A 26,991-nucleotide genomic window follows, 5' to 3' on the forward strand; every position below is an offset into this window, starting at 1 on the left:
CCCTTACTCTACTGGTGCACCCCGAACCTCTCAAACAAATTTGCACTTAAATAGACTTTCACTTCAACTCACTTATCCCATAGTCTTGCTTCTGAGGAAACCCAAACTGAAATAGGTTTCCCTGATGTCTAGCTTTCTGATGGATTCAACTAAGAGGTTAAGTGCCAGCAAGCGCTGAGACAGATTGCATTTCTACCCTCCACCCCAGGGCTGCGAACGCCTGGCTCTGTCCTGGACCCCAAGGCCCAGCTCCTGCCAGGGGCCCACTTCGCACAGCTCTGTCTCCCGGTTCCAGGAAGTACCCCCTCCCTTTCCCTTTCATGCCATAAACAGCACGCCACCTTCACTAGCCTTTGGGTTCTGCAGTGTTCCTTGTGATTACCCTCTACCCTTACAATCGCAAATAATCCCTTTATTAAACTTTTCACAAATTCTGATGTTAACCACACATCTACTCCTATTGGTATCACCAGTGAGTCAGCAAGTTTCGTCAAAACTTCTGGATTTGGCCTCAGATGGCTGGTAATGAGGAGTTATGGAGGTGCACAAGGCAATGACAAGACAGGTGGAGGGAGCAGAGATGGAAAGACGAGTGCACAGTGCCACAAAGGCCAGCTGGTAAAAGGGACATCTCTACTGCTGTGTAACCAAGTAACTCAAAATTTAGCAGCTTTAAACAAACATTGATTATTTCACAGTGTCAGGGGGTCAGGGGTCCAGGAACTGCTTAGCCAGGTTGTTCTGGCTCAGGGTCTCTCATGGGATTGCAGTCAGGCTGCCCGCTGGGTCTGCAGTCACCTCCATACTTGACTGGAGCTGGAGAATCCACTTCCAAGTTCATGTCCTGGTTGTTGGCAGACCTCAGTCTTCATGGCTGTTGCCTGGAGTCTTTCGTTCCCTGCCACGTGGCCACAGGACTGCTTACAAACCGGCAGCTTGCTTTTCCCAAACAAGCGATCCAAGAAAGTACCCAACCTAGAAACCACAGACTTTTATCATCTTGTCTCGGAAGTGTCATGCTGCTGCTTCTGTTGTATGCTATTGGTCACAGCCCTGGTACAAGGTGGCCTGGGAGTACACAAGGGCATGAATACCACTGAGGGCCAGTTTGGAGGCTGACTTCCACAGCTGCTCAAGAGTAACAAAACAGCCCTGGCCGGTTTGGCTCAGCGGTTAGAGCATCGGCCTGTGGTCCGGAGAGACCCGGGTTCGGTTCCCGCTAAGGGCATGTACCTCGGTTGCAGTTTGTCCCCGGCCCTGGTTGGTCGTGCGGGTGGCAGCCACTCGATGTGTCCCTTTCACGTCGATGTTTCTCTCTCTCTATCTCTCTCTTCCTCTCTCTCCCTCCCACTCTATCTGTGCAAAAAATGGAAAGAAAAAAAAAAAAAATGTCCTTGGGTGAGGATAAAAAAAAAAAAAGAGTAACAAAACATCCCATTCACTTCCCTGTGAGGGCAGAAAGATTCTCAGAGGAGGCACCCACTGCTGGAAGTCTAAAAGAACTTCTCAGTGATGAACTGTAAGAAGTACCCAAAATAGGAGTGTGGGCAAGACTGGAAATCCCAATCATCCAAACATAATAAAAGAAAGCAAGTTAGTGCTCATTAAGTAATCAGGAGACCCAGAGTAACTTCAGGCAAACCACTTCCTCTCTCTGAACCTGTTTTCCTACTTGTAAATGAGGAGATTGGACTAAACTCTAAGGCCTAATAACAAATACTTACATAGCAACTTACGATGTTCTATGCTCTACCCACATTAACTTTTATTAACTCATTTTGCCTTCACAGCAACGGACAAAGCTTGTTTGTAAGAGCCCTTGGCACCATTCCAAATGGGCTGGGTTCTCTCCTACATCAGTTTCTCCGTCCCAGCTCAAGCTGGAGCTTTAACCATGCGATTAAAGTGTTTAGCAACCAACTGGCTCTTTCTCTGAGCCTCTTGTGAAATATGCTTTCCTGTGTGGTAATCAGAATGCTTTGTGATTTGGAACAATAAACCAGAGACGCAACAAGTTAGCTTCATCTCCTTCTTTCCATGATGTTTTCATTTTGACCTCAGGGAGAAGAAACAAATAGTCTTGATAATTTCTGAGCAAATAAATTCACAGTGCCTGGATTCAGCCAAACCATGAAATGGATTATTCTCTGGCCCAACAGGGGCCTCCCTGATGCGTGACTCACATGGCAGTCTATGTACGTGACCTCTCAGAGTTGGGCATTAGGCCTCTCCTTCACAATTAGTTAGAATTCCTGGTTCTTGAAACTGTCGCCTCATGCTGGGATCACTGCATAATCTCCAAACATAATCTCCAAATCCCTGCTTCTGTTCCTGTCTCTCTACAGTCCATCTCAAAACAGTGTCCAGGGCGACCCTTGTTAACTGTAAATTAGATCATGCCACTGCTGTTTGAAATCCTGCAATGGCCCCCCACTTTCTTCAGAGCAAACCCAACATCCTTAAAATGCCCTTGAAGATTTCAAGTGAACTCCCACCTTACTAGCTTTGGGACTTCATTGCGTATACCTACCTCTCCCCCTTGCCCACTCTTTAATGGCCCCACTGCCTCCTTGCTGTTCCTCAGTTAGGCCTTGGAGACGTTGCTCAGCCTCTGCCTGAAGGGCTCTTCCCCCACATACCCACTAGGCCCACTCCCCACCTCCTTCACTCCACTCAAATCTCACCTTCTCACAAGGCCTAGACTGGCCATTTTATTTAAAACTGTGATCTGCCTCCCTTCCTTTGTTTCTTTTAAAGGAAGGCACTGCTTAAACATCAAAAGAAAAGAAAACTTCCCAGTGACCCTCTTTCACCTGCCAGCAAGTTTCAGCTCGTTGCAGATGGCATTCATTCATTCAACAGGCGCTTACTGAATGCCTGCTCTGTGTCAGGCACCAAGGTAGGCAGGAATAACATCTTCAGTTTTACTTTATTCAGTTCAACAAGCATTGCATTGGTAGTCTCCTAGGAACAAGCCTTGGGGTTGGGTGGTGAATTATGTTGAGATGGAGATCCAGCCAAGTTAGTGAAGGAAACAAACTTGAAACAAAGACTTGCATTTAAACCATAGCTTCAGCCGGCCGGTGTGGCTCTGTGGTTGCGCATCGACCTATGCACCAAGAGGTTGCCGGTTCGATTCCCAGTCAGAGCACATGCCTAGGTTGTGGGCCCAGTCCCCAGTGGGGGGCATGCAGGAGGCAGCTGATCAATGTTCTCTCTCTCTTTCCTTTTCACTTCCTCTCTCTCTAAAATCAATAACAAAAAAAAAAAAAATTGAACCATAGCTTCACCTCTCACTTCCTCAATGGTTTTGGGAAAGTCCCTTCTCTTCTCTTTTCTGGGTGTCAGTTCCCCATCTTTAAAATAAAGAGAGTGAGCCCTGGCTGGTTTGGCTCAGCTGTTAGAGCATCGGCCCTCGGACCAAAGAGTCGCGGGTTGAATTATGATCAAGGGCACATACTTCAGTTGCAGTTTTGTCCCCAGCCCTGGTCGGGGTCCTGCGGGAGGCAGCCAATTGATGTGTCTCTCTCATATTGATGTCCCCCCTCACACACTGTATCTGAAAATAAATGGAAGAATATCCTCAGGTGAGGATTTAAAATTTTATCAATACATAAATGGAGTGAACTATTAAATCTCTAAGGTTACATCTGGCTCTACTGTTTCAGGATTTTACTCTTATTTCACTGAGAGCTATGGTTTCTTGGGTCAGTTGTGAATCCCAGGGGTGAATGGACATAAATGCAGGCAGACAAGATGAGTGAAATAGTATAGGACTATGAACTGTCTGTTATGATCCAGCACTTTTGGGACTAAAGGTCTTTCTTAAGCACTAGCAGCCATTGGGTAACAGCTGTAGTGGTTAACCCAAAGTCACCCTGTGCATCAAGACAAAACAGGACGCCCAGCTCATGTTTCTGCATCCTCAGCAGAGCACAGAGGAAGTGTTCCATGGTGCCACAGAACTGACATTAGCTTCCAGTTAGTCTGCTACACGCAGAGAAGGGAGCATGAGGAGGACACGTTTAGGTCAGGCTTGAGGTGCCCTTGAGAAATTATCAGTGAAGCCAAGGGGAGAGCCTTCCAGAGATGTGAAACTCATGTGCCCCAAATGGGAATGACACAATTTCAGCAAACTTCCAGGGCAAATCGAATAGGCTATCCATTAGCCTATTGCATTTGCTCTTCCTTGCATTTGCTTTCTTTTTAAGTGTTGGTAAAAAGAGTAACCCGTTTCTTCTTTTTTTTTAATTCTTTGTGTTGTGGCCCTTTCCTCCATCTTCAAAGCTAGTAGCATAGCATCTTCTGTAGTCAAATCTCCTTCTATCTCCCTCTTAAAAGGATGCTGGTGGTAACCTTGGGCCTACCCAGATAATCCAGAATAATCTTCTCATTTCAAGATCCTTAACTTAATTACATCTCCAAAGTCCCTTTTGCCATGTACGGTAACATACTCATAGGTTCTGGGGATTCCGATGTTGATATCTTTGGGAGGTCATTATTCAGCCACCTTAAAAGATATAAAATGAAACTGGTGAAATAATTAAATAATTAAACCTAAAATATAAAAATACTATAATGTCAAAATGTAATCAATATACAAGTTATTTTTTTTCTTTATTGATTTCAGAGAGAGAGGGAGAGAGAGATAGAAACATCAATGAGAGAGAACATCAATTGGCTGCCTCCTGCATGCCCCTCGCTGGGGATTGGGTCCACAACCTGGGCATGTGCCCTGACTGGGAATCGAACCAGCAACCTCTCAGTGCATGGGTTTATACTCAACCACTGAGCCACACTGGCCGGGCGCAAGTTATTTATTTTTTAAATTTATTTTTGTTACAGAAGTTTCTCCTTTTTTCCCCATTGACACCCTCCTCCCGATCCACCCCACCCCTCAGCATTGTTGTCTGTGTCCATGGTTATGCATATATGCATATAAGTTCTTTAGTTTATCTCTTCCCTCCCTCCTGCCCCCCTCCTGAGGTTTGTCAGTCTGCAACAAGTTTCTTACTTGGCTGTGGGTATGAATTAACTGATGTGGTGGGCAGGGAACAGCATTTATGGAATTAGAGAATAGAATATGGTACCAGGAAAGAGAAAACCTGTGAGCATGTTCCTTTGACTCTCTGAACCTCATTTTCTCCATCTGAAAAATACAGGGGTTGAACTAGGATCTTTTTAGTATATGATGATTCTAAGTCATTCAGTCTACTACATCAGGATACTATGGCAGGCGTCAACAAACTCCACAGCTAATGTCTGTTTCTGTAAGCCCGCAAGCCCAAGCGAAGCAGGCCGGTACTGTGCGCCTTGGGAACCAAGCCAGATGTCCTCCTACATTCCCTCTCTCTCCCTCCGCTCCCAGTGCCTGTCTTCCATGTCAGTGCCTGTGTGTTGCTGCTACCCAAGGTCCATGCTAGTCACTACCTACACACCAGGGTCGTGCTACTGGCAACTGCTGGTCACCAACCAGTGGAATCTCAGTCAGCTTACAAAAAAGAAAGAAATTTTGCCATTTGCAACAACATGGATGGGCCTAAAGGAAAATATGCTAAGTAAAATACACCAGACCCAGAAAGACAAATACTGCATGAGTTGACTCATACGTGGACTCTAAAATAGCCAGACTCATGAAAGGAGAGAATGGTGGTTGCCAAGGCCTGGGAGAGAGAGGAAATGGAGAGATGCTGATCAAAGGGTACAAAGTTTGTTATGCCAGATAAGTTCTGCAGATCTAATGTACAACACTGTGACTACAGTTAACAGTACTGTATTATATACTGGAAATTTGCTAAGAGGGTAGATCTTTAGTGTTCTTACCAGAAAAAAAAAGAAAGAAAATGGTAACTATGTGAGGTGATGGATATATTAATTGGCATGATAATGCTGATTATTTCACAGTGTACATTAAATCATCAAGGTGTACACCTTAAATAAATTTTAATTGTCAATTAAAAAATTTTAACTTCCTCAATAGAGCTAGAAAAAAAAAGTAAGGAAACATGCTGGAGGCAGTATGCATAGGGGTACAGCGTGCAAACTGTGGACTGAGACAGAATAGCATTCTGCATTATTTATGAAACCTTAGACAAAGCATCACAATTCTCTGAGCCTCAGTTTCCTGCACTGTAAAATAGAGATAAGGATAATGCCTGCCTTTTGGAGTGTTTGTGAAAATGAAATGAGATGATATATGTAAAGTTTTGACACAGTGTCCTACACTCAATGAGTGCTCAGTAATTCAGTTCCATTTCTCTCAATCATCAACTCTAATGTCAGACAGTGTTGTAATGATACAACACGAGTACAGTGAAAAAGCATAGAACTGGTGGTAAATAACATGAGTTCATCTCTACTAGGCCAGTTCTAAGTGATCATCTTACATATCTAAGCCTTAGTTTATGTATTATAAAAATGTAAATGACACCTAGTAACATTGTTCATTCAGTAGTATCATTCCATCATTAATCAATACTTATTGAACACCCACCATGAAATAGTCTGCCCTTATCCACAGGAGATACAGTCTAAGACCCCCAGTGGATGCCTGAAACCGCAGATAATACTGAACTCTATATATAGTACTGTTTTGTTTTTTGTTTTCCTAAATACGTAGATACCTTTTCACTTAAAGGAAGCACTTTGCAGTTTCTCTTTGGCGTATCCAAACTTCCAGGATCACTACTCTTCCTCTTTGGGGCCACTGTTAAGTAAAATAAGGGTGACTTGAACACAAGCATTGTAATACCACCAATGAAATATTATTCGATCTGATAACCAAGTCTAAGTATCTATTGGGTGTATAAAGCATGAATACACTGGACAAAGGGATGATTTACTTCCCGGGCAAGATAGAGGGGGGTGGAATGAGATTACTTTGCACTCCTCAGAACAGCACACGATTTAAAACTTATGAATTGCATAATTCTGAAATTTTCCATTTAATATTTTCTGACCATGATTGAAACACAGAAAGTGAAATTGTAGATGAGGAGGTCTACCGTACAGACTTACTCCTAATGCTAAGTACTTGAAACCTGTAAATGAATGAGATATGGCCTCTGTGTGGAAGCACTAACAGTTTAAGAAATTTCAAATTTTTAATGGTAAAATGGCACCAGATGTTAGACCTTGGTCCCTGAGTTTTGTCTAAGAAAGAATTCAGAACCAAAATTCAGATACAAGCAAAAGTTTAGAAAATCACAGAGGTAGAAGAAGTGAGCCATGGAAGAAGTGAGCCAGCTGGGCTGTGTGGGCTCAGGAAACAAGTTACAGAGGCAAAAGAAGGGCTCTTGGAGCTTAGGAGAAAGAAAGCAAAGGTCTGCCCCTTGAGGGAAGAAAGGGGAGGAAAGGCACTGGCCTGCTCAAGAGAAAGAAAAAGCACGCTGAGTTCCTTGCCTTAAATAATTTTATCTGGAGGTCTCAGGGGAGGATCCAATAGAATAGTTACCAGCTTTTGAGGTGTGTCTCCTCAGGGTCAGGGTCTTGGTATCAACTCATTGGTCAGTTGCTAGGGTAGGGGAGGTCATTAGTCATTGCAGCTGGTCCTGAAGTTCGACAACCTGGCCTTGCTGCTTTTCTGAGCCTGGAGCTGAAACACAATTGAGGTCTAGATATTACCTCCAGGGCTTAATAGAGAGTGGTTGTGCAAGGGCTTGTATGGGAATGGTATGAGGCTATTCTTCAGCCCCTTTGTTTGTCCTCCAAGGTGGTTTACCACTTGACTAGTGATGTGCCAGGGAACGAAAGGTCAGGCGAGAGTCCAAACTGCGTGACCAGTGTTATGAAGAGTCAGGGGGTCTAAGCTTATGACTAGCGATATGCTAAGGGAGGAAAGGTCATCCTGGGGTCAAGGTCCCACCCCAGTTTTGCCTATTGCTAGGTACCCAGGGCTTTCTGCCCATAGCTGGCCTATTGTTTCTACTCTGCTCATGTATCTTACTGCTTACTACATCATTGAGATGATGTCTGTGAGAGTTTCCTACAGGTCAATGGCAAGACTTTCAAAAGGAAGTGTTGGTGTGACTCTCAGCTCTCCAGTTCCCGGAACTCTATTCCTTCTATCCACCCTCTGGATATTTGTCTGGAAGGTGAGGGCAGGAGAGGCAGTTGTAAATAAAACAAAAGAGCCTCCTTTCTGTCCCGGGAAAAAAAAAGGAGAGCACTGGGCTTGCCTGGATTTGATCTGTGATTCCGTACTTGATGACAGAAAAGTTTGGGCTGCACACTGGGTGTTGATGTTTAGGGGGGCGTGGTGGGAGGGGATGGAATACAGGATTCCCTCCTGCGCAGGCGCATTTGGACTCTCACAGACGCAAAGCCCCACTGGGTCGGAAACCTTACGTCAAAGTCTACGTTAAAAGACGTAGGGAAGGCGGCAAGGAAAGCGCTGTCTCTCGGGTCACGTGGTGCAGCCGGGGCGTCGTTGACTCCTCCCTCTCCAAGATGGCGTCCTTGCTGCAATCGGAGCGGGTTCTTTACCTGGTCCAGGGAGAAAAGAAGGTTCGGGCCCCTCTCTCGCAGCTTTACTTCTGCCGCTATTGTAGCGAGCTGCGGTCGCTGGAATGTGTGTCTCACGAGGTAAACGCAGTCATCCCAAGAAGAGTATGTGTGTTGGGGGAGGGGAAGAGGCGTTCATATTAGTCACCGCGACGGGCGGGGAAGTTCCGCTGGTTGGAGGTGGGCAGTTACTGTCCTAGCTTGCTGATTGGCCTGTTTTCCGTCACTCAGATTTGCCTGAGCTTTAATTTGCTTACAGTTTGTCACTTGGAAAGGAGGAACGGCCTTGGGTGGGGCTGAGCGGATCGTCTGGTTCCAGAGCACCCTGTGATTGGGCAAACTTGACTTTGGGATCCCTAGCAGTCTCGGTGGGGGGAGGGGAGGTTGGTTAATAGGGTGGGTCCGAGAGAAAAAGGTATGAGCGTGCTTATTTCACGCCACTTGAGGAACGATTCGCGTGGAGTGGACGAAGACTTTGTCATTCATGCCCCTCCCATCCTGGAAATTATGCCTCTACTTTGTCCAGAAACTGGACCCTCTGTATCCTGGCTCAGGCCTAGTCCTGCAGCAGGGAAGAGGTTAGGAAGGGGTGAACTGAGCAAAAAGTGTTTGGAATCGGGGATATCGCGTAAGAAGCTGAATGGCACTTCCCCTGAGTAGGTTGCTGTCGTCCTTCACAACAAATGGGCGTTGATGGTGGAATTGCTTAGAAGGTAAAAGACCCCACACCCTAAAAAAATTACCAAATCCAAAACTTCTGCAGCGCTTGGCACATTTCCTTTGTTCAGTAAACTTTGGGGATTAAAAGATGAGTAAAACAAATCTTGCTGTTGAGTAACTCACAGTCTAATGAAGGAAAAATTGATAGTAATAATAGGTGTGGTTTATTTAGTACTTTCTACATGCCATATGCTTTACATAATCTCCTTTAATCTTCTACAACCCAATGGAGTGGATACCTTTTTTTTTTTTGCCCCTAGCGGGAACCGAACCCTGGACTCTCTGGTCCGCAGGCTGACGCTCAACCGCTGAGCCAAACTGGCCAGGGCACCTTTTTAAAAAAACTTATTAAAAAAAAAAACTTATTTTATAGGTCTCTTGGCTGGCGTGGCTGAGTGGATTGAGCGTAGTCCCATGGACTGAGAGGTCCCAGATATATTTCTGGTCAGGGCACATGCTTGGGTTGCAGGCTCCATCCCCAGTAGGGGATGTGCAGGAGGAAGCCGATAGATGACTCTCTGTCACGTTGATGTTTTTCTCTCTCTTCCTCTTTCAAAAAATCAACAAATTATATATTAAAAAATATAATAAAAATTATTTTATAGGTAAAGAAACAGACACATAATGTTTGCCCTAGATCACACAACCAGAAATTTGGGGGTCAGAGAGAGGACTGGGATTTAAAAAAGGAGCATCCTGACTTAGAACTTCAGTGAAGATCCTTGGACTGCTAAAAAATGCATATGAAAAATATATTCTGTACTATAAGCCACTTTACATATTAATTATTATTTTATTGGGGTATTTTTTACAATGTTAAGATTGATCAGGGGAGGCATTTAAATAAAAATAAATTCCATATATGTGTGATTGGTATTGGTTTTTCATGGATTTCTTCTTTATTAACTCTGTCTGTGTGTGTGTGTGTGTGTGTGTGTGTGTGTACACCTGTATGTTATCTCCTTGGCAGGTCCTTTCTCTTTTAGATGCTTCCCTGTTCCAGCTCCACCCTTATAATTTGTTGGATTAGATATTCATTTGGTGGTTACTAGGGAACTCAGCCTTCATGATCTCTAAGGATGTCTGTAGCTATGATGCTCAGCCTGTAACTGCATCCTTTACAGATTGGTGTGTACCTGTGAGATAGAGGCCATCAGGGCTTGCGGAAGGATAATACTAGTGAGGGCTGGAGCAGTCCAGAAAGTTCTAATGGAGAACCTGGATTGGAGCTGCACATGAAGGGACAGCCATTATTTGGAAGGGAGACACAAAGGAATGACATATTTTGCCTTTTATGATGAGTCCGTGCAAATATTAGTTCACAATACTATATTTTATGTTTCAGGAGATTACTTGAACAGCAATTTTATTAATCTTTTCAAAGATGGTCCTGTTTATAGCAGATGATGAAAAAAAAGCCAGTTTCTGTAGTATTTATGTACAAGTGAATCTGTCTTTCCATCTGCAGCTGACTAAAGTTCTAGAATTGTCAAATAGGATCTACCTACATTTAGTAAAATTTAGAACTTAAAAAAATACAATGAATTTAATTTTTATACTGCGTTTTTTAGTTAAATACAATAACAGTTTAATAGTTTGTCATTTAAATATCTCTAATTGGTTGGCTGTAGCTGAATTTGTAAATGGTAATTTATGCTGTTTTTCAGTGAACATGTATTGCTTCAGTAATGAGAAAACTTTTTTTTTTTTTTTTAATCCTCACCTGAGGACATTTTTCCATTTTTTGTTCAGATAGAGTGGGAGGAAGAGAGAGAGAGAGAGAAAGAGAGAAACATCGATGTGAAAGGGATACATCGAGTGGCTGCCTCCTGCATGACCCAACCAGGGCCAGGGACAAACTGCAGCTGAGGTACATGCCTATAGTGGGAACTGAACCTGGGTCTCTGGACTGCAGGCCGACACTCTAACCGCTGAGCCAAACAGACTAGGGCATGAGAAAACTTTTTAAGTCTCTGACAATTTAAATGTGATCAAATTACTACAATCCAATAAAGCTAAATTAGATAGGAGAATATTTGTTCAGCCCAGCCGGTTAGGCTCAGTGGGTTGAGTGTCAGTCCCCTGGACTGAGAAGTCCCAGTTCGATTTCCAGTCAGGGCACATGCCCCCGTTTCAGGCTCAATCCACTGTGGGAGGGTGCAGGAGATAGCAGATCAATATATCTCACATCGGTATTTCTATCCCCCCCCCAAAAAAAAGAATGTTTGATCACGGCTTTACAAATTAGCTTATTTTATTTATTAATCTATTCTTTAGATTATTATAGAGTTTTTCTTTTATATAGGCAATTTTTAACACATCTAATTCATAAAACTCTGATGAAAGGGAATAGGAATGATCAGAAAGGAAAAATAAAAGGGAAAATAAAAGGGTTTTAGAAAATCCGGATGGTTGGTTAAAAAAAACAAACAGGTGATTGAGGAATAAACCCTGAGCCGAAAATAATTTAGGTTCTTTGCCAGATCAGTGGTTTCTCACCTGCTTCAGTATAATATACTTTAAATTTTGCTATTTTGCAGAGACATATACACGAGCTAAACAGTTTCTTTTCCTCTGATTTTTTAAATTTCTTTTTTCTTTCTAGGTGGATTCCCATTATTGTCCCAGTTGCTTAGAAAATATGCCATCAGCTGAAGCCAAACTGAAAAAGAACAGGTAAGACCAGGATTCATTTTTTGCTTTTTTCAACTATTTTTATAAGAAAACACACATGAAATTAACTTTTTAAACTAGCTTTCTTCTTTTTATTTTTTTTAATTTTTGCATCAGCTTTGCCGAAGATGAAATGTCCTTTGACCCTTTATTTATTTATTTTTTCTATTTTTTGTTTAGATAGAGTGTGGGAGGGGGAGAGAGAGAGAGAGAAACATCCACGTGAAAGGGACATGTCGAGTGGTTGCCACCCACACAACCCAACCAGGGCCAGGGACAAACTGCAACCGAGGTACATGCCCTTAGCGGGAACCGAACCCTGATCTCTCAGGACCGCAGGCCGACGCTCTAACCGCTGAGCCAAACTGGCCAGGGCTCCTTTGATCCTTTAAATAAACTTTCTATATTAGAACAATTTTCGACTTAAACATTATTGTGAAGATAATACAGAGAATTCCCATTTACCCCATACCCACTTGCCCCTACTGTTAATATCTTACATTAGTATGGTATATTTTTCTCAATTAATGAACAATACTGGTACATTATTACTAAATAAACTGCACATTTTATTCAGATTTATTTAGTTTTTTCCTAATCTTTTTCTGTTCCAGGATCCTATTCAGGACATATGCATTATATTTAATAGTTATGTCTCCTTAGGCTCCCACTACTGTGACGTCCTCTTAGACTTTCCTTTGTTTTGGTGACCTTAAAAGTTTTGAGGAGTAGTGGTCAGATATCTTGTAGAATGACCCTCAGTTGGAATTTGTCTGTTTTTCTCATCACCTGGGGGAATGTATTTTGGGGAGGAGGACCACAGAGGTAAAGTGCATCTCTCATCATATCAAGGGAACATGCTATCAATATGACTATCACTGTTGATATTAACCTTGATTGGCTGGCTTTAGCTAGTGCTTTCAGGTTTCTCCCATGTAAAGTTACTCTTTTTACCCCCTTCTTATACATGCTTTATTCTATTATAGGGAGTTGTGTTCCCCTCCGTGAGGGCTATCTACATAAATTATTTAGAATTCTTTTGCATGAAAGGTATTTCTCTTCTTCCCCATTTATTTATTTAGTGATTTACTTAAAGCAGAATGGGCTTGTGGATATTTGTTTTATACTTTAGGTTATAATGGAATACTACTGTTTTGTTTTGTTTTTTGGCTCAAATTGTTTCACCTTTGGCCATTGGGAATTCTTTCAGTAGACTCCTGTATCCCTTTGACTTAACCCCAGTCGTTGTGCAGGGAGGTTGTATGTTCATTCATTAGAGCACTTTCTTCTTTTAAATTCTTACCCAAGGACCAAGGATATTTTTTCCATTTATCTTCAGATACAGTGGGAGGGAGGGAGAGAGAGAGAGAGAGAGAGGGAGGGAGAAAAAGGGAGGGAGGGAGAGAGAGGGAGGGAGGGAGGGAGAGAGACACATCGATTGGCTGCCTCCCGCATGACCCTGACCTGGGTCAGGGACCACACCACAACCGAGCTTCGTGCCCTTGACTGGAATCCAATCTGCAACTCTTTGGTCTTTGGGCCGACACTCCAACCACTGAGCCAAACCAGCTAGGGCTAGAGCACTTACTTACTTTCCAGTAATACAAGATCCTCCAAGCTCATATTGTATATTTTCTGTCTCACTCCTAGAATTAGCCATTTTGCCAGGAGCCCTGGGTCCTTTTATTGGATAATGGTATTAAAAACCAATTCTAGGTGGTAGCTGTGCTCATTGCTCCTGGATGCCATTTGGTTATTTGCTTGCTGTGAAAGTCCTTTGCCACCAGTCACACTCCTATACCCCCATGGATGTGAACACTATCATTTGCCTCTCCTATGTCTGAGAAATACCTTCTGATAAACCAGACAGTTTTGTATGCTGTTTACACATTAATTTTAACAATTAATCCTCAAATATCCCTGTGAGGTGGATACTATTACTATCCTTATTTGAGGATTTTGTCCAGATGGCCAAATATCACAGCTAATTGGAGTTATGGAATGGAACTTCGGACCAAGTTTAGGACTGGCAGTGAAATCTTGACGATCTCGGATGGTGGAAAACTTGAAAGCGACAAAATACAGGGGCCCCTGAAGGGGAAATGTTGGCTGAGCACTAGGAGAGTAGTGCCAGAAAGCCCTGAAAATTCAGTACTTCTGAATCATTTCAGTTTGATAGCATTGTTTGGTATCTGTTTCAGCTCCCTGGCACAGCAAATAAGCAGTTATTTTCCAAACCAATTTTCCGATCATTGTGTTGTTGCCTCTCAGTTTTCCATTGTGCAGTTGCTCTGATCTCTCTAAAGGCATAACTGTGACATTTCTGTTTTCCTCAACTCTATGGTCTGTACAGACGTAAAAAGAGTCTGAAAATAGTTAACTCCAGCCTGTTAACACTGATTCCTTCTGTGGAGTAGGATTGGGTTAGGCTCTAATTCTTCAGGAACTTTGGTGATGATTGCTTTTTTTTTATCCTCACCCAAGGACATTTTTTCTTTTTTTGTTCAGATAGAGTGGAAAGGAGAGAGAGGAAGAGAGAGAGAGAAACATCGATGTGAAAGGGAAACATCGAGTGGCTGCCACCCGCATGACCCAACCAGGGCCTGGGACAAACTGCGACCGAGTTACATGCCCTTAGCGGGAACCGAACCCAGGTCTCTCCGGACCGCAGGCCAGTGCTCCAACCACTGAGCAAAACCGGCCAGGGCGATGATTGCTTTTTTTTTTTATCCTCACCTGAGGATATTTTTCCATTTTTTGTTCAGAGTGGGAGGGAGAGAGAGAGAGAAACATCAACGTGAAAGGGACACATCGAGTGGCTGCCACCCACACGACCAACCAGGGCCGGGGACAAACTGCAACCGAGGTACGTGCCCTCAGCGGGAACCGAACCCTGGTCTCTCTGGACCGCAGGGCGATGATTGCTTTTTTTTAAAAAAAAAATAACAAACATATAGTACTTTTGAAATGTTAAAACAAAGTTTGTAAGAGTTTTAGGAGTACTGTATTATTTCTATTTGCTTGAGAGACATTCCTCCTTTACAGTTTTATCTTGAATTCCTAGCACCTAGAACAATTGTTGGCACATAGTAGGTGCTTGGTAACATTTGTGGAGTGAATGAATTGTATTTTTTGTATCATAGATGCACCAACTGCTTTGACTGTCCTGGCTGCATGCACACCCTCTCCACCCGGGCCACAAGTATCTCCACACAGCTTCCAGATGACCCAGCCAAGACCACCATGAAGAAAGCCTATTATCTGGCTTGTGGATTTTGTCGCTGGACATCTAGAGATGTGGGCATGGCAGACAAATCTGTGGGTGAGTGAGGTAGCTTTTGTGAAATTAGTGTGGTAGTTGGCTACAGATTATTATTATTTGTTACCCGTTGGGCAGTAGGAGCTCAATTTAGAGTATACTGTCATCAAATCTTCCGCATTCCCTAATTCTCACATTTAGAGACAATATTTCATCTGAAACTAGGTTAACTATTTAGTTTTCTTGGAGCTGGTAAAATAGCTTTTATAAATCTGACTTCTTAGAGTCAAAATATTGATGCTCTTCATAAAATATGAGTGCTCCTGATGGCAAACTACACCATGAACAAAGCTAAAAATAAAAATGACATATTAAGAAAAATATTTGGATCATATACAACAGACTAAAGATAAATAATAAAAAATGAGGAATCCTTATAAATCAATAAGAAAGAGATTTAATAGAAAATTAGGCAAAATATATGGACAGCAGCTCTCAGAGTGGAAATAAAAATGGTCACTAACTAAAATGTGCACAATGACGGGGCTACAGTAGGATTAAAATGATATCTGTCTTCACCCCACACTCATTTTTATTCTCCCAATTCTCACCTGAGGACATGTTCATTGAATTTTAGAGAGAGGAAGGAGGAGAGAGAGAAGCATCAGTGTGAGAGAGAAACATCGATTGGTTGCCTCTTGTATGCACCCCAACCAGGGACTGAATTTGTAACCTGGGTATGTGCCCTGATCGGGAATCAAACCTTCGACCTTTTGGTGTACGGGACGATGCTCCAACCAACATCCACACCGGCCAGGGCTTTATTCCACATTCTTACGTAGCCTTGCAGATTCCATGGACAGACCCTAACCTTTTTTGAAATCATAACTCACATCCCACCCTCTCATGTTTTCCTCCTCTCAAATTTTATAGATCTCTTTCTTTGAATATCATAAATTGCCTTGTACTGTTAATATTGTTTATATGTGAATTTTTCAAGTGTTTTCAACTCTAGTATGAATTCTTCATTTAGTTTTCATTGTCCAGTTGATTAGATTTCTGTTTTCACACACAACTTGGTGAGGCATTATTTTTAAAAAATATGCAGAAAGATATGTTCATCTTTACTAGTAATCAAAGAAATGCAAATAAAAACATTGATTTGGTAAAATTTTTTATATCTGGTAATAATCAAGTGTTGGCAAGAATATGGGAAAATAGTTCTTTCATACACTGCCTCCTTGAAGAGCACTTTAACAACACCTATTAAAATTTTAAATTGCTTTTTCCCTTCTGCCCAGCAATTCCATGTCCCAAGTTTCTATCCTAGAGCTTCTAACCTAGTCAATGGTTCATGTATGTCTATACATATGTATATGTGTATATATACACACAAACGTGTGTATTTGCACATGTATATATAAAATATTTATCAGTGAAACAGAAAAATTATGTGTGTTTGGACTTAAAGACTACAAGGCATTAATTACTTGTCCATCATTTGAGCATTTCAGAGTGGAGATTGCAGTTATCTTTAAACTTCCTTTATTTTTACATTTTCTATACTTCATGGTTAACATCAGAAAGTAGAAACACTCTTTATACAGTCAGTTCAAAATCTTTAGTTTCTTTTCCCTGGCCAGTGTGCTCAGTGGTTAGAGTGTCAGCCCATGGACCAAAGGGTCTCAGGTTTGATTCCCGGTTAAGGTCACATACCTGGGTTGCAGGTTCGATCCCCAGCCCCTGTCACAGTTTGTGTAGGAGGCAACTAATGGATGTGTATCTCTTACGTCAATGTTTCTCTCTCTTCCCCCCCCCCTCCACTCTCTCTGAAAATCATTGGGAAAAAAGTCATCAGGTGAGGATTAACAACAAAACAATATGGTGTTGCTATTTATTTTTTATATAAACAGTAGCATTGCTAACTCTCCATTGTTTTTTTTCTTTCTGAAATTACATTTAATTATCTGAAAAGTTTAGACTTTAAAAATTCCCATTTTTGGATTTTCATAAAAATTTTTAGCTTACTAATATATGAGGAAGCTCCTAACAAACTAATGTCATTTGACATAACTAAAATGAAGATGGACTGTTCTTACACATTTGGGGAGTAAATGTGGATGACGTTTCTTTAGATTCAACTCTGTTCTTAAACATTTAATCTCTGATTCTGTTTTCTTTGCCTCCTGGTGTAGAATACTTGAGCTCTTGGTTGTTTTCCTGACTTTGTACTTCCCGTTGACAAAATATTCTTCAAAAACAAAAAAATTAAACAAGTATATCTTAATTCCTTAAAAATGTTCCTTGTTGGGTAGATATTTCCTGAAATGTGATTTATATTAGAATGATTCCATAGCATCTTTTTAAATTTTGAGTAAATATTTGTGTGTATGTTTTAATTTCAGTGTAGCAAGCAAGTTGTTTGAATTTGTTTATGAATTTAAGTTAAATGTAAAAAAAAAAATACCCTCACCTAAAGTAGTGTAGTATATTCCTCAGTGAGTTAAAGTGTATTTTTCCATGTTTGAATTCTCTTTTTAGCAAATTAAAGAAACAAAGTTTACAAATCCAAATAGTTTTCTCAGTTTGTTCCTCTGTAATTGAATTGTGTATGCCTTTTGAATTATGAGCCATTAAGATTAGAGAATTTTTAAAAAATATTTTTATTGATATTTTAGAGAGAGCGTAAGGGAGAGGGAGATAGAAATATCGATGTGAGAGAGACACATCCATCAGCTGCCTCCTGCATGCGCCCCCACTGGGGATCAAGCCTGCAACCTTGGCATGTACCTGAGCAGGAATCGAATTGGGGACCTCTCAGTCCATAGGATGATGCTCAGTCCACAGAGCCACACCAGCTGGGCAAGATTAGATAATTTTTATTTTATTGTATTTATTTACTTATTTATTTATTTACATTTAATTAATTAATTAATTTTTGTTACAGATGTTTCTCCTTTTTCCCCCCACTTATACCTCCTCCCCCTCCCTCCCCTCCCTGTCCTCAGCTTTGTTGTCCATGTCCATTGTTCATGCATATAAGTTCTGTGGTTTATCTCTCCCCCACCACCCCCTCTTCTGGGGATTGTCAGTCTGTACCCCACTTCCACATCTCTGGGACTACCCTGTTCCTCAGACTGTTATGTTCATTATATTCCACAAATAAGTGAGATCGTGGGCTATTTGTCTTTCTCTGCTTGACTTGTTTCGCTTAGGATAATACTCTCCAGGTCCCTCCATGTCATCTCAAAGGATAAGAGCTCTTTCTTTCTTACAGCTGCATAGTACTCCATTGTGTATATGTACCACAGCTTTTTTATCCATTCGTCTACTGATGGACATTTGGGCTGTTTCCAGATCTTAGCTATTGTAAATAGTGCTGCTATGAACATGGGGGTACATATATTCTTTCTGATTGGTGTTTCAGGCCTCTTAGGTATATTCCTAGAAGTGGATCTCTGGGTCAAATGGCAGTTCAATTTTTAATTTTTTGAGGTAGCACCATATTGTTTCCCATAGTGGCTACACCAGTCTGCATTCCCACCAGCAGTGTACTAGAGTCCCTCTTTCTCCACATCCTCGCCAACACTTGTTGTTTGATGATTTGTTGATGGTGGCCATTCTGACAGGTGTGAGGTGATACTTCATTGTTGTTTTAATTTGCATCTCTCTGATGATTAGTGATTTTGAGCATTTCTTCATATGTCTCTTAGCCATTTGTATGTCCTGTTTGAGGAGGTGTCTATTTTGTTCCTCTGCCCATTTTTTAATTGGGTTCTTTGTCTTCCTTTTGTTGAGTTGTATGAGCACTCTATATATATTGGATCTTAACCCCTTATCTGATGTATCTTTGGCAATGATGCTCTCCCATAGAGTAGCTTGCCTTTCCGTTTTGGTGGTTGTTTCTTTTGCTGTGCAGAAGCTTTTGAGTTTGATGTAAGTCCCATGTGATCATTTTCTCCTTTGTTTCTGTTGCCTTAGGTGATGTATCAGTGAACATTCTGCTGCATATGATGTCTGAAATTTTGTTGCCTACATTTTCTTCTAGGCTTTTTATGGATTAATGAGTTACATTTAAGTCTTTAATCCATTTTGAGTTTATTCTTGTGTATGGTATAAGTTGATAGTCTAGTTTCATTGATAATTTTTATTTTAGAACTTAAAACCTGTGCTTGCACCGTGGCCACTTGCTCAGTGGTTAGAGCATTGGCCTGAGGACCGAAAGGTCTCAGGTTCGATTCCTGGTCAAGGGCACCTATCTGGGTTGCACGTTCCATCCCTGGCCCCTGTTGGGGTCATGTGGGAGGCAACCAATAGATGTATCTCTCTCATGTCAATGTTTCTGTCTGTCTGTCTGTCTGTCTCTCTTTCCCCCTCCCAGTCTATCTGAGGAAAAATGGAAAAATATCCTCTGGTGAGGATTAACAAAAAAAAAGAAGAAGAAAGGAAAAATAAAAAACAACCTGTGTGTGCTTGCTTCTAGAAATCTCTGTCTTCTAGGATATCTTGATATTAATGATTGAATTCCAGGAGCTCTTAAAAGAGTACAGATAAATTCAGTTTTCCATGACGTCATTGGTGTCTGAGGAGCTCTGAACCACTTTCGTTGGAACTACTTGTTTATAAGTGAGCCATTGTGTCAGTAATGTGCAGAGAAAAGCTTATAATTACATCGTATGTCTCCCAAATCGCTGTTTAGAATAAATTACCAGTTCTAAAGAAGCAATTAGGTAGAACATTAAGATTTTTAAAAACATTTCTTTTACGTAATTATTTTTCATGATTGCCTTAAATAGGCAACCTTTAAGATGTGAGTAATGTATTAAAAGATGTTATTGCTGCCATTTCATGCAAGGGACTATAGTGACACCTTCAGCAAGAGTCCTTTTTGTTTTGAAAAATAGTTATTTTAGCCCTGGCCAGTTTGGCTCAGCGGTTAGAGCGTCGGCCTGCGGTCCGGAGAGACCCGGGTTCGGTTCCCGCTAAGGGCACGTACCTCGGTTGCAGTTTGTCCCCGGCCCTGGTTGGTCGTGCGGGTGGCAGCCACTCGATGTGTCCCTTCACGTCGATGTTTCTCACTCTCTCTCCCTTCCTCTCTCTCCCTCCCACTCTATCTGTACAAAAAATGGAAAAATGTCCTCGGGTGAGGATAAAAAAAAAAAACTTATACAAGTAATACACATTCACGTATTTATCCCTCAGCTTGAGAATGTTCATATAACCAAAACAGTTTAAACCCCTTATGTCACCTTTCCCTGCCACACCTCCCTTCCCCTGCCTCCTAGGGAGGTAATCGTCATGATCCGGAATCCAGTGTTTATCAGTGTCCATGCATGTCTTTTATTTCTCCACATATGTATGTAGCCACTAGCAAAAATGTTTTTCAGTGTGAAACAAATGGAAACCTACTGTGTGTATCCTGCTGCAGCTTTTCTCTGTTGACACTGTATTTATGATAGTTGATTTCATGTATGACTTACTGTAGTTTTCTTAGCCACTTCTTAATGGACATTTAGGTTGTCAGTATTTTCCTTTCACACCCGGCCGGTATGGCTCAGTGGATGAGCATCGACCCATGCCCCAAGAGGTCCCCGGTTTGATTCCCAGTCAGGGCACATGCCCAAGTTGGGGGGCATGCAGGAGGTGGCCTAAATATATATATATATATATTTATATATTTATATGTTTATATTTATATATTTATATGTTTATATATATATATATTTATATGTTTATATATATATATAGAGAGAGACAGACAGACAGACAGACAGACATTGATTGGTTACCTCCTGCACTTGCCCTGACTCTGGGCCAGGGAGCCATCCTACAACCCAGGTATGTGCCCTTGACTGGGAATTGAACCCACAACCTTTTGGTGTATGGGCCGATGTTTTAACTACTGAGTCACACTGGCCAGGGTTAAACTTACATTATTTTTGACAAATGTGTAAACTCATATAGCTGCCACCACAATCATGTGACAGAAAAATTCCATGTGACCCCAGAAAGTTTCCTCATGCCTCTTTGCAGTCAGCTCCTTCCCCTGATTGACCTCCTGTTTCCTGACCCACTGATAGGCTTTCTATCACTGTAATTTTGCCTATACTTTGTTTATATAATTGGAGTCTTGTAGTACATAGTCTTTTGTGTCTATCTTCTTTCATTTAGCATAATACTTTTGAGGTTCCCATATATTTGCTTTTTATTGTTGAGTAGTGTATCTGTTGTGTGGATATACCACAGTTTGTTTAGTCATTCTCCAGTTGATGGACATTTGGGGTTTTTCCAGTTGTTGTCTCATGAATAAAACTGCTATGAACATTTGCCTACAAGGCTCAGTGGATATGTTTTTATTGTTCTTTTATTTATTTATTTTTATTTTATTTTGGTACGTGCCCCTAGCGGGAACAGAACCTGGGACTCTCTGTTCCACAGGCTGATGCTCCAACCGCTGAGCCAAACTGCCCAGGGCTGTTTTCATTTTTCTTGTGTAATTATTTAGGAGCGGAATTGCTAGGTTATAGGATGAGTGTATGTTTAACAGCTAGAAACTGCCAAACTATTTTCCCAAGTGGCTCTACCATTTGGATCCTCACCAGCAATGTAAGGAGAATTCCAGTTCTTAAACAACCCTTTGTATTGTCAGTCTTTTTCATTTTAGCCATTCTAATGTGTGTAGAACTACCTCCTTGTAGTTTTAATTTGCATTTTCTTATTTTTTTTTTTTTCCTCACCTGAGGACATTTTTCTATTTTTTTTTTTGTTCAGGTAGAGTGGGAGGGAGAGAGAGGAACACACAGAGAGAGAGAAATATTGATATGAAAGGAACATATCGAGTGGCTGCCACCCACACGACCGACCAGGGCTGGAGACAAACTGCAACCGAGGTACATGCCCTTAGCAGGAACCGAACCCGGGTCTCTCCGGGCCGCAGGCCGACGCTCTAACCGCTGAGCCAAACCAGCCAGGGCTGCATTTTCTTAATGTGCTTATTTGCCATCCATATGTTTTCTTTGGTGAAATATTTGTACAAATCTTTTGCCTATTTTTTTTTTTTTTTTATCCTCACCTGAGGACATTTTCCCATTTTTTTGTTCAGGTAGAGTGGGAGGGAGAGAGGGGAACAGAGAGAGAGAGAAACATCGATGTGAAAGGAACACATCGAGTGGCTGCCACCCGCACGACCGACCAGGGCTGGGGACAAACTGCAACCGAGGTACGCGCCCTTAGCGGGAACCGAACCCGGGTCTCTCAGGACCGTAGGCCGACGCTCTAACTAACCGCTGAGCCAAAGCGGCCAGGGCTCTTTTGCCTATTTTTGAACTGAGCTTTTGTCTTTTTATTGAGTTGTAACAGTTATGTATTCTGGATACAAGTCCTTCATGCAATATATGTTTTGCAAATATTTTCTCTCAGTTTGTGGCTTGCCTTTTTTTCTCATCAGTGTCTTTTGAAGAACACGTTTCTAATTTTGCCAAGGTTCAATTTATCAAATTTTTACTTTATAGTTTGTGTCTTTTGTATACTAGTGAAGAAACTTAGGCTAACCTAAGGTCACTAAGATCTTCACTGATGTTTTCTTATAGAAAGATTATATTTCACCCCGGCTGGTTTGGCTTAGCAGTTAGAGCATCAGCCTGTGTACTGAAAGGTCGTGGGTTTGATTCCAGTCAAGGGCACATACCTGGGTTGCAGGTTTGAAGGTTTGATCCCTGGCCCTGGTCAGGGTTGTGTGGGAGGCAACCAATTGATGTGTTTCTCTCGCATTGGTGTTTTCTCTCTCTTTCTCCCTCTCTCTTTTCCACTCTATCTAAAAATCAATGGAAAAATATCCTCAGGTGACAATTAAAAAAAAAATTATAGTTTTAGCTCTTACATGTACATCTATTGTCCGTTTCAGGGTAAGTTTTGAATGTGTTGTGAGGTAGGGTAGAGGTACCTTTTGTTTTGTTTTTTTTATCCTCACCCGAGGACATTTTTCCATTTTTTGTTCAGATAGAGTGGGAGGGAGAGAGAGGAACAGAGAGAGAGAGAGAAACATCGACGTGAAAGGGACACATCGAGTGGCTGCCACCCGCACGACCGACCAGGGCCGGGAACAAACTGCAACCGAGGTACACGCCCTTAGCGGGAACCGAACCCGGGTCTCTCAGGACCGCAGGCCAACACTCTAACCGCTGAGCCAAACCGGCCAGGGCGAGGTTCCTTTTTTTTTTTTTTTTATCCTCACCCAAGGACATTTCTGCATTTATCTTCAGATAGAGCAGAAGGGAGAAAGAGAGAGAGAGAGAAAAACATCTATGTGAGAGAGACACATCAAGTGGCTGCCACCCACACGACCCCAACCGGGGCTGAGGACAAAGTGCAACCGAGGTACATGCCCTTAGCGGGAACCGAACCCGGGACTCTTCGGTCCGCAGGCCAGTGCTCTAACCGCTGAGCCAAACCAGCCAGGACTAGAGGTTCCTTTTTTGTAGATGGGTATCCAGCTGTTGCAGTACCGGTTGTTGAAGGTATTCATTATGGCCTTACTTCTAGCTTTCTAGATAGTCTTTTTCCTTTATGATTTGTGCTGTGTGTTTTTTATGTAAGAAAGTATTTAACAAACCAGAGTCATAAAACATAGAAATCACACAGTGTTGCAGATAAGAACAGGGTCTCTGGAGTTAGAATTTGAATCCTGGCTTTACCACTTACTTATCTGTGTGACTTTGGGCAAGTTATTTAACTCTCTGAGCCTTGATTTCCTCATTTGTGGAATAAGCTAATAATGAGTCCCTACCTCACAGAGAATAAAATGAAATGCAATACATTTCAGGTGCCTGGCACAGAAGCTTGTGTTAGCTGTGGTGGTGATCATTATCCCATGGTTATATTTAAAGAAAAAATTTTATTCTGAGCATTCTGGTCTATATAATTTCTAAGACTCTGTCTTAGAAGTTCTGTGATTTTATGTTTTTCAATTTTATTTTGTGGCCTGCAGATTACCTATTTTTGTGAAAATAAAATTCTTTTTAATGTTTCTTTATTTTACAGCTACTGGTGGCTGGCAGGAACCTGAAAATCCTCACACTCAACGGGTAAGGGTCATTAGAGAGAGGATGAAACAAGAAAAGATGGGGAGAAAGACTGAAGATTGTCCATTTTATCAGTGGATATGGCCTGTGCTTAGAAATCCATGATGTGTATTTTGGTGTCTGTTACACAGTGTTTCTCATTGTAAGACATTAAATCACAATGGCAGATTTTCCCCATTAAGCCAATAGAAAAACCTAGGTATAGTTTTAGTTCTGTACTCACGTTGTGAATTGGAAAAAGAAAAGTACATGTTTTTGTTTTTCACATACCCACCAACTAAGTTGCGGTTCCATTTGTTCTCAGATACTCTTAGAAGTATCATCAACATATAGACATCTTAACTCCTGGAAACACCACTAATTTAGAAGGTGCCCTTTGACTTAACAGTGGTTGCTTCTAGAATTGTGACTGGAGCATCCTTTGACAGTTCACAGAGAATTGATATCTGTAGTATACATTAGAGCTCATTATTTTTGCCCCTGGAACTAGAATGTGAGGAAGATAATGAAATACTATTGAAATGAAGTATGTATGTACAAACTGAAAATTAAACCACAATTTGTAATTATCCACTTATGACATCAGCAAAAATTAGAAATACTGAAAATATCCTGGATGATGATGTGGGGATTTGGACCTTTTTACATATACTATTGTTAGTGTAAATTAGTACAAATTTCTAGAGCTCTCAGCTATTTACTTCCTGGACTCTGACCTACAGAAATAAGTACATTTATGTACAAAATATATATATACATTTATCATATGTTTATCAAGCACTTATAATGTGCTGGGGAATGTCCTGACAAATATGGATACATAGTCCCTATCTCCACAGAGCTTAAGTCTAATGGGAAAACAAAATCTATCAAGTAATCCCCACGTAGAGGGAAAACTAAGTAATGTGAAGGAGAGAGAGTGTGCCATGTGGACATGTATTAGGGGGAAGTTCAGCTAGTTTGGTCCATTTCTGAGGATGTTGCTAAGATTTGAGGACAGAGGCACAGGTAGGGAAGCATTCAAGGCAGGGGAACACCATGTGCAAGCAGCTTATAAGGGGAAGAAGCAAAGCAAATTGTAGACAAGGTGAGTGCGACGAGTGGAGCATTACATCGAGCAGCTGGAGAGAAGTATTTGCTGTCAGACCATGAAGGACCATGTAGACCAAGTTAAGGAGTCCAAGAAGCCTTTAAAGGTTTTAAGCAAAGACCCAACAGGATTAGGTTAGTGTTTCTAAAACATAATTGTTACTGAATTGAGAGGACAAGCATGGGTACCAAGAAACCATTAAGTCCTATCATAGGAAATGGTTAAATACCTGATAGGATATCTGTATTGTATAATAAGATGCAGCCTTTAAAAAGAATGAGGTAGATGTATTTGTACTGAATGGGAAGTTTATGATATGTTCAGTGGAAAAGAATGTTTTAAGTCTTTATCTTATATGAAAAATACAAAGACCTGTATTTATTTTTATACATATAAAAGCTGTGTGTCTATACATGAGTTTTTTTTAATGTATGCAAAATTTAATATCATACCTGTGCCTATAAATATGTAAGAAAGAAATCTAATAGGGGATATCTCTGGTGAGAGTCAGATAGATTTAGGCACAGGAGGTAAAAGAGAAATTTCACTTATTTTTTATGTTTGTGTATTGTTTGAACTTAAAAAATTAACATTTTTATTATCAAAATTAACATGTTTATTGTTAAAATATATTTAAAAAATTAAAATGTATGATGGAGTTGGGGAGAAAATAGAGTATGAAATGTCACATTCTTAGAAATACATGGTTCTGTGGCCATGCAGAAAAAATTGGAGCGTTTGTGAGGGAAATTAAGTACTGACGTGAAAGAGCAGTTCCGAGAGAGCATGACATTTCCCAGCCTTCTCATTGCCCATTTCTTCCTGTTGTTGACCTTGAGGGTTCCATTTCAGTTCCAAAATAGATCACGTAATGAAGATAAATTTTCTTTGAAGAAAAGGGCAAACCTGCCACCTTGATAATTTGTCTTCTCTGTTTATTATGTGTCTAGTCAGTGTAGTTGATTAATTTCATATGTTTCCTGTTAGCTTTTTTGTGAAACAAATACTGAGTCTGATTTTTTTACAGATGAACAAACTGATTGAATATTACCAGCAGCTTGCTCAGAAAGAGAAGGTTGAACGAGATCGCAAGAAACTGGCGCGGCGTAGAAACTATATGCCTTTGGCTTTTTCGGTGAGACCGTAGGACAGAAAGCAGTTTGCGGTTCATTGATCAAGATCTTTGTGGCGTAAGAACAGTGACTATTTCAGAAAGTGGCCGTTGTCCCTGGGTTCCTGAAGGATGAGTAACAAAGAAAGGTTCCTCAGATTATAGGTCTTTAAGTTCAGCAGTTACTGCTTTTACCACATCATTAGTTCTCTGAGTTTTAAGGATATTTGTGTTTCTTTCTTCATCACTCCCCTTTCTCTTCTGATTATTTTCCAAACAGGCTAGTGTTTGGTTCTGTAGGCACAACAGAACTGTTACAGCTTTTGGATATTACAAAATTCAGAAGTGGTAGATTTTTATTCATATTACCATATAGCCCAGCTTTGACATCCTGGTGGTAGTGGTTTTCCTGCTCTAGTTATAATTTGGGGGGGCACCTTCCTATATTTTTTCATAATAAAAAATGCTGACTTTTACACAGTATATTTATGTATTTAAAAAAATAGCAATATGGGGGGGAAGGGGGTCATCTGTAATACTTTCAACAACAAAAAAA

General features: G+C 41.1%; 1 protein-coding gene across 3 annotated transcripts in view; it reads left to right on the forward strand.

Moving 5' to 3' along the window:
• Nucleotides 1-8,409: 8,409 nt before the first annotated feature.
• DCTN4 (dynactin subunit 4) overlaps nucleotides 8,410-26,991 on the forward strand; it is a 38,266-nt gene continuing 19,684 nt past the window's right edge. For 2 of the 3 annotated variants that reach the window (XM_036240181.1, XM_036240182.1), the window contains exons 1-5: nucleotides 8,410-8,583; nucleotides 11,828-11,898; nucleotides 15,039-15,217; nucleotides 24,194-24,237; nucleotides 26,352-26,459. In XM_036240181.1, coding sequence (XP_036096074.1) covers nucleotides 8,449-8,583; nucleotides 11,828-11,898; nucleotides 15,039-15,217; nucleotides 24,194-24,237; nucleotides 26,352-26,459 — 537 coding nt within the window. In that variant the 5' untranslated portion in view covers nucleotides 8,410-8,448. Of the gene's footprint in view, nucleotides 8,584-8,930; nucleotides 9,216-11,827; nucleotides 11,899-15,038; nucleotides 15,218-24,193; nucleotides 24,238-26,351; nucleotides 26,460-26,991 lie in introns of those variants that run through there. The other variant, XM_036240184.1, reaches the window with a different exon arrangement.

The sequence above is a fragment of the Molossus molossus genome, unplaced genomic scaffold (genome assembly GCF_014108415.1).
Source record: "Molossus molossus isolate mMolMol1 unplaced genomic scaffold, mMolMol1.p scaffold_m16_p_4, whole genome shotgun sequence".
Taxonomy (NCBI): Eukaryota; Metazoa; Chordata; class Mammalia; order Chiroptera; family Molossidae; genus Molossus; species Molossus molossus.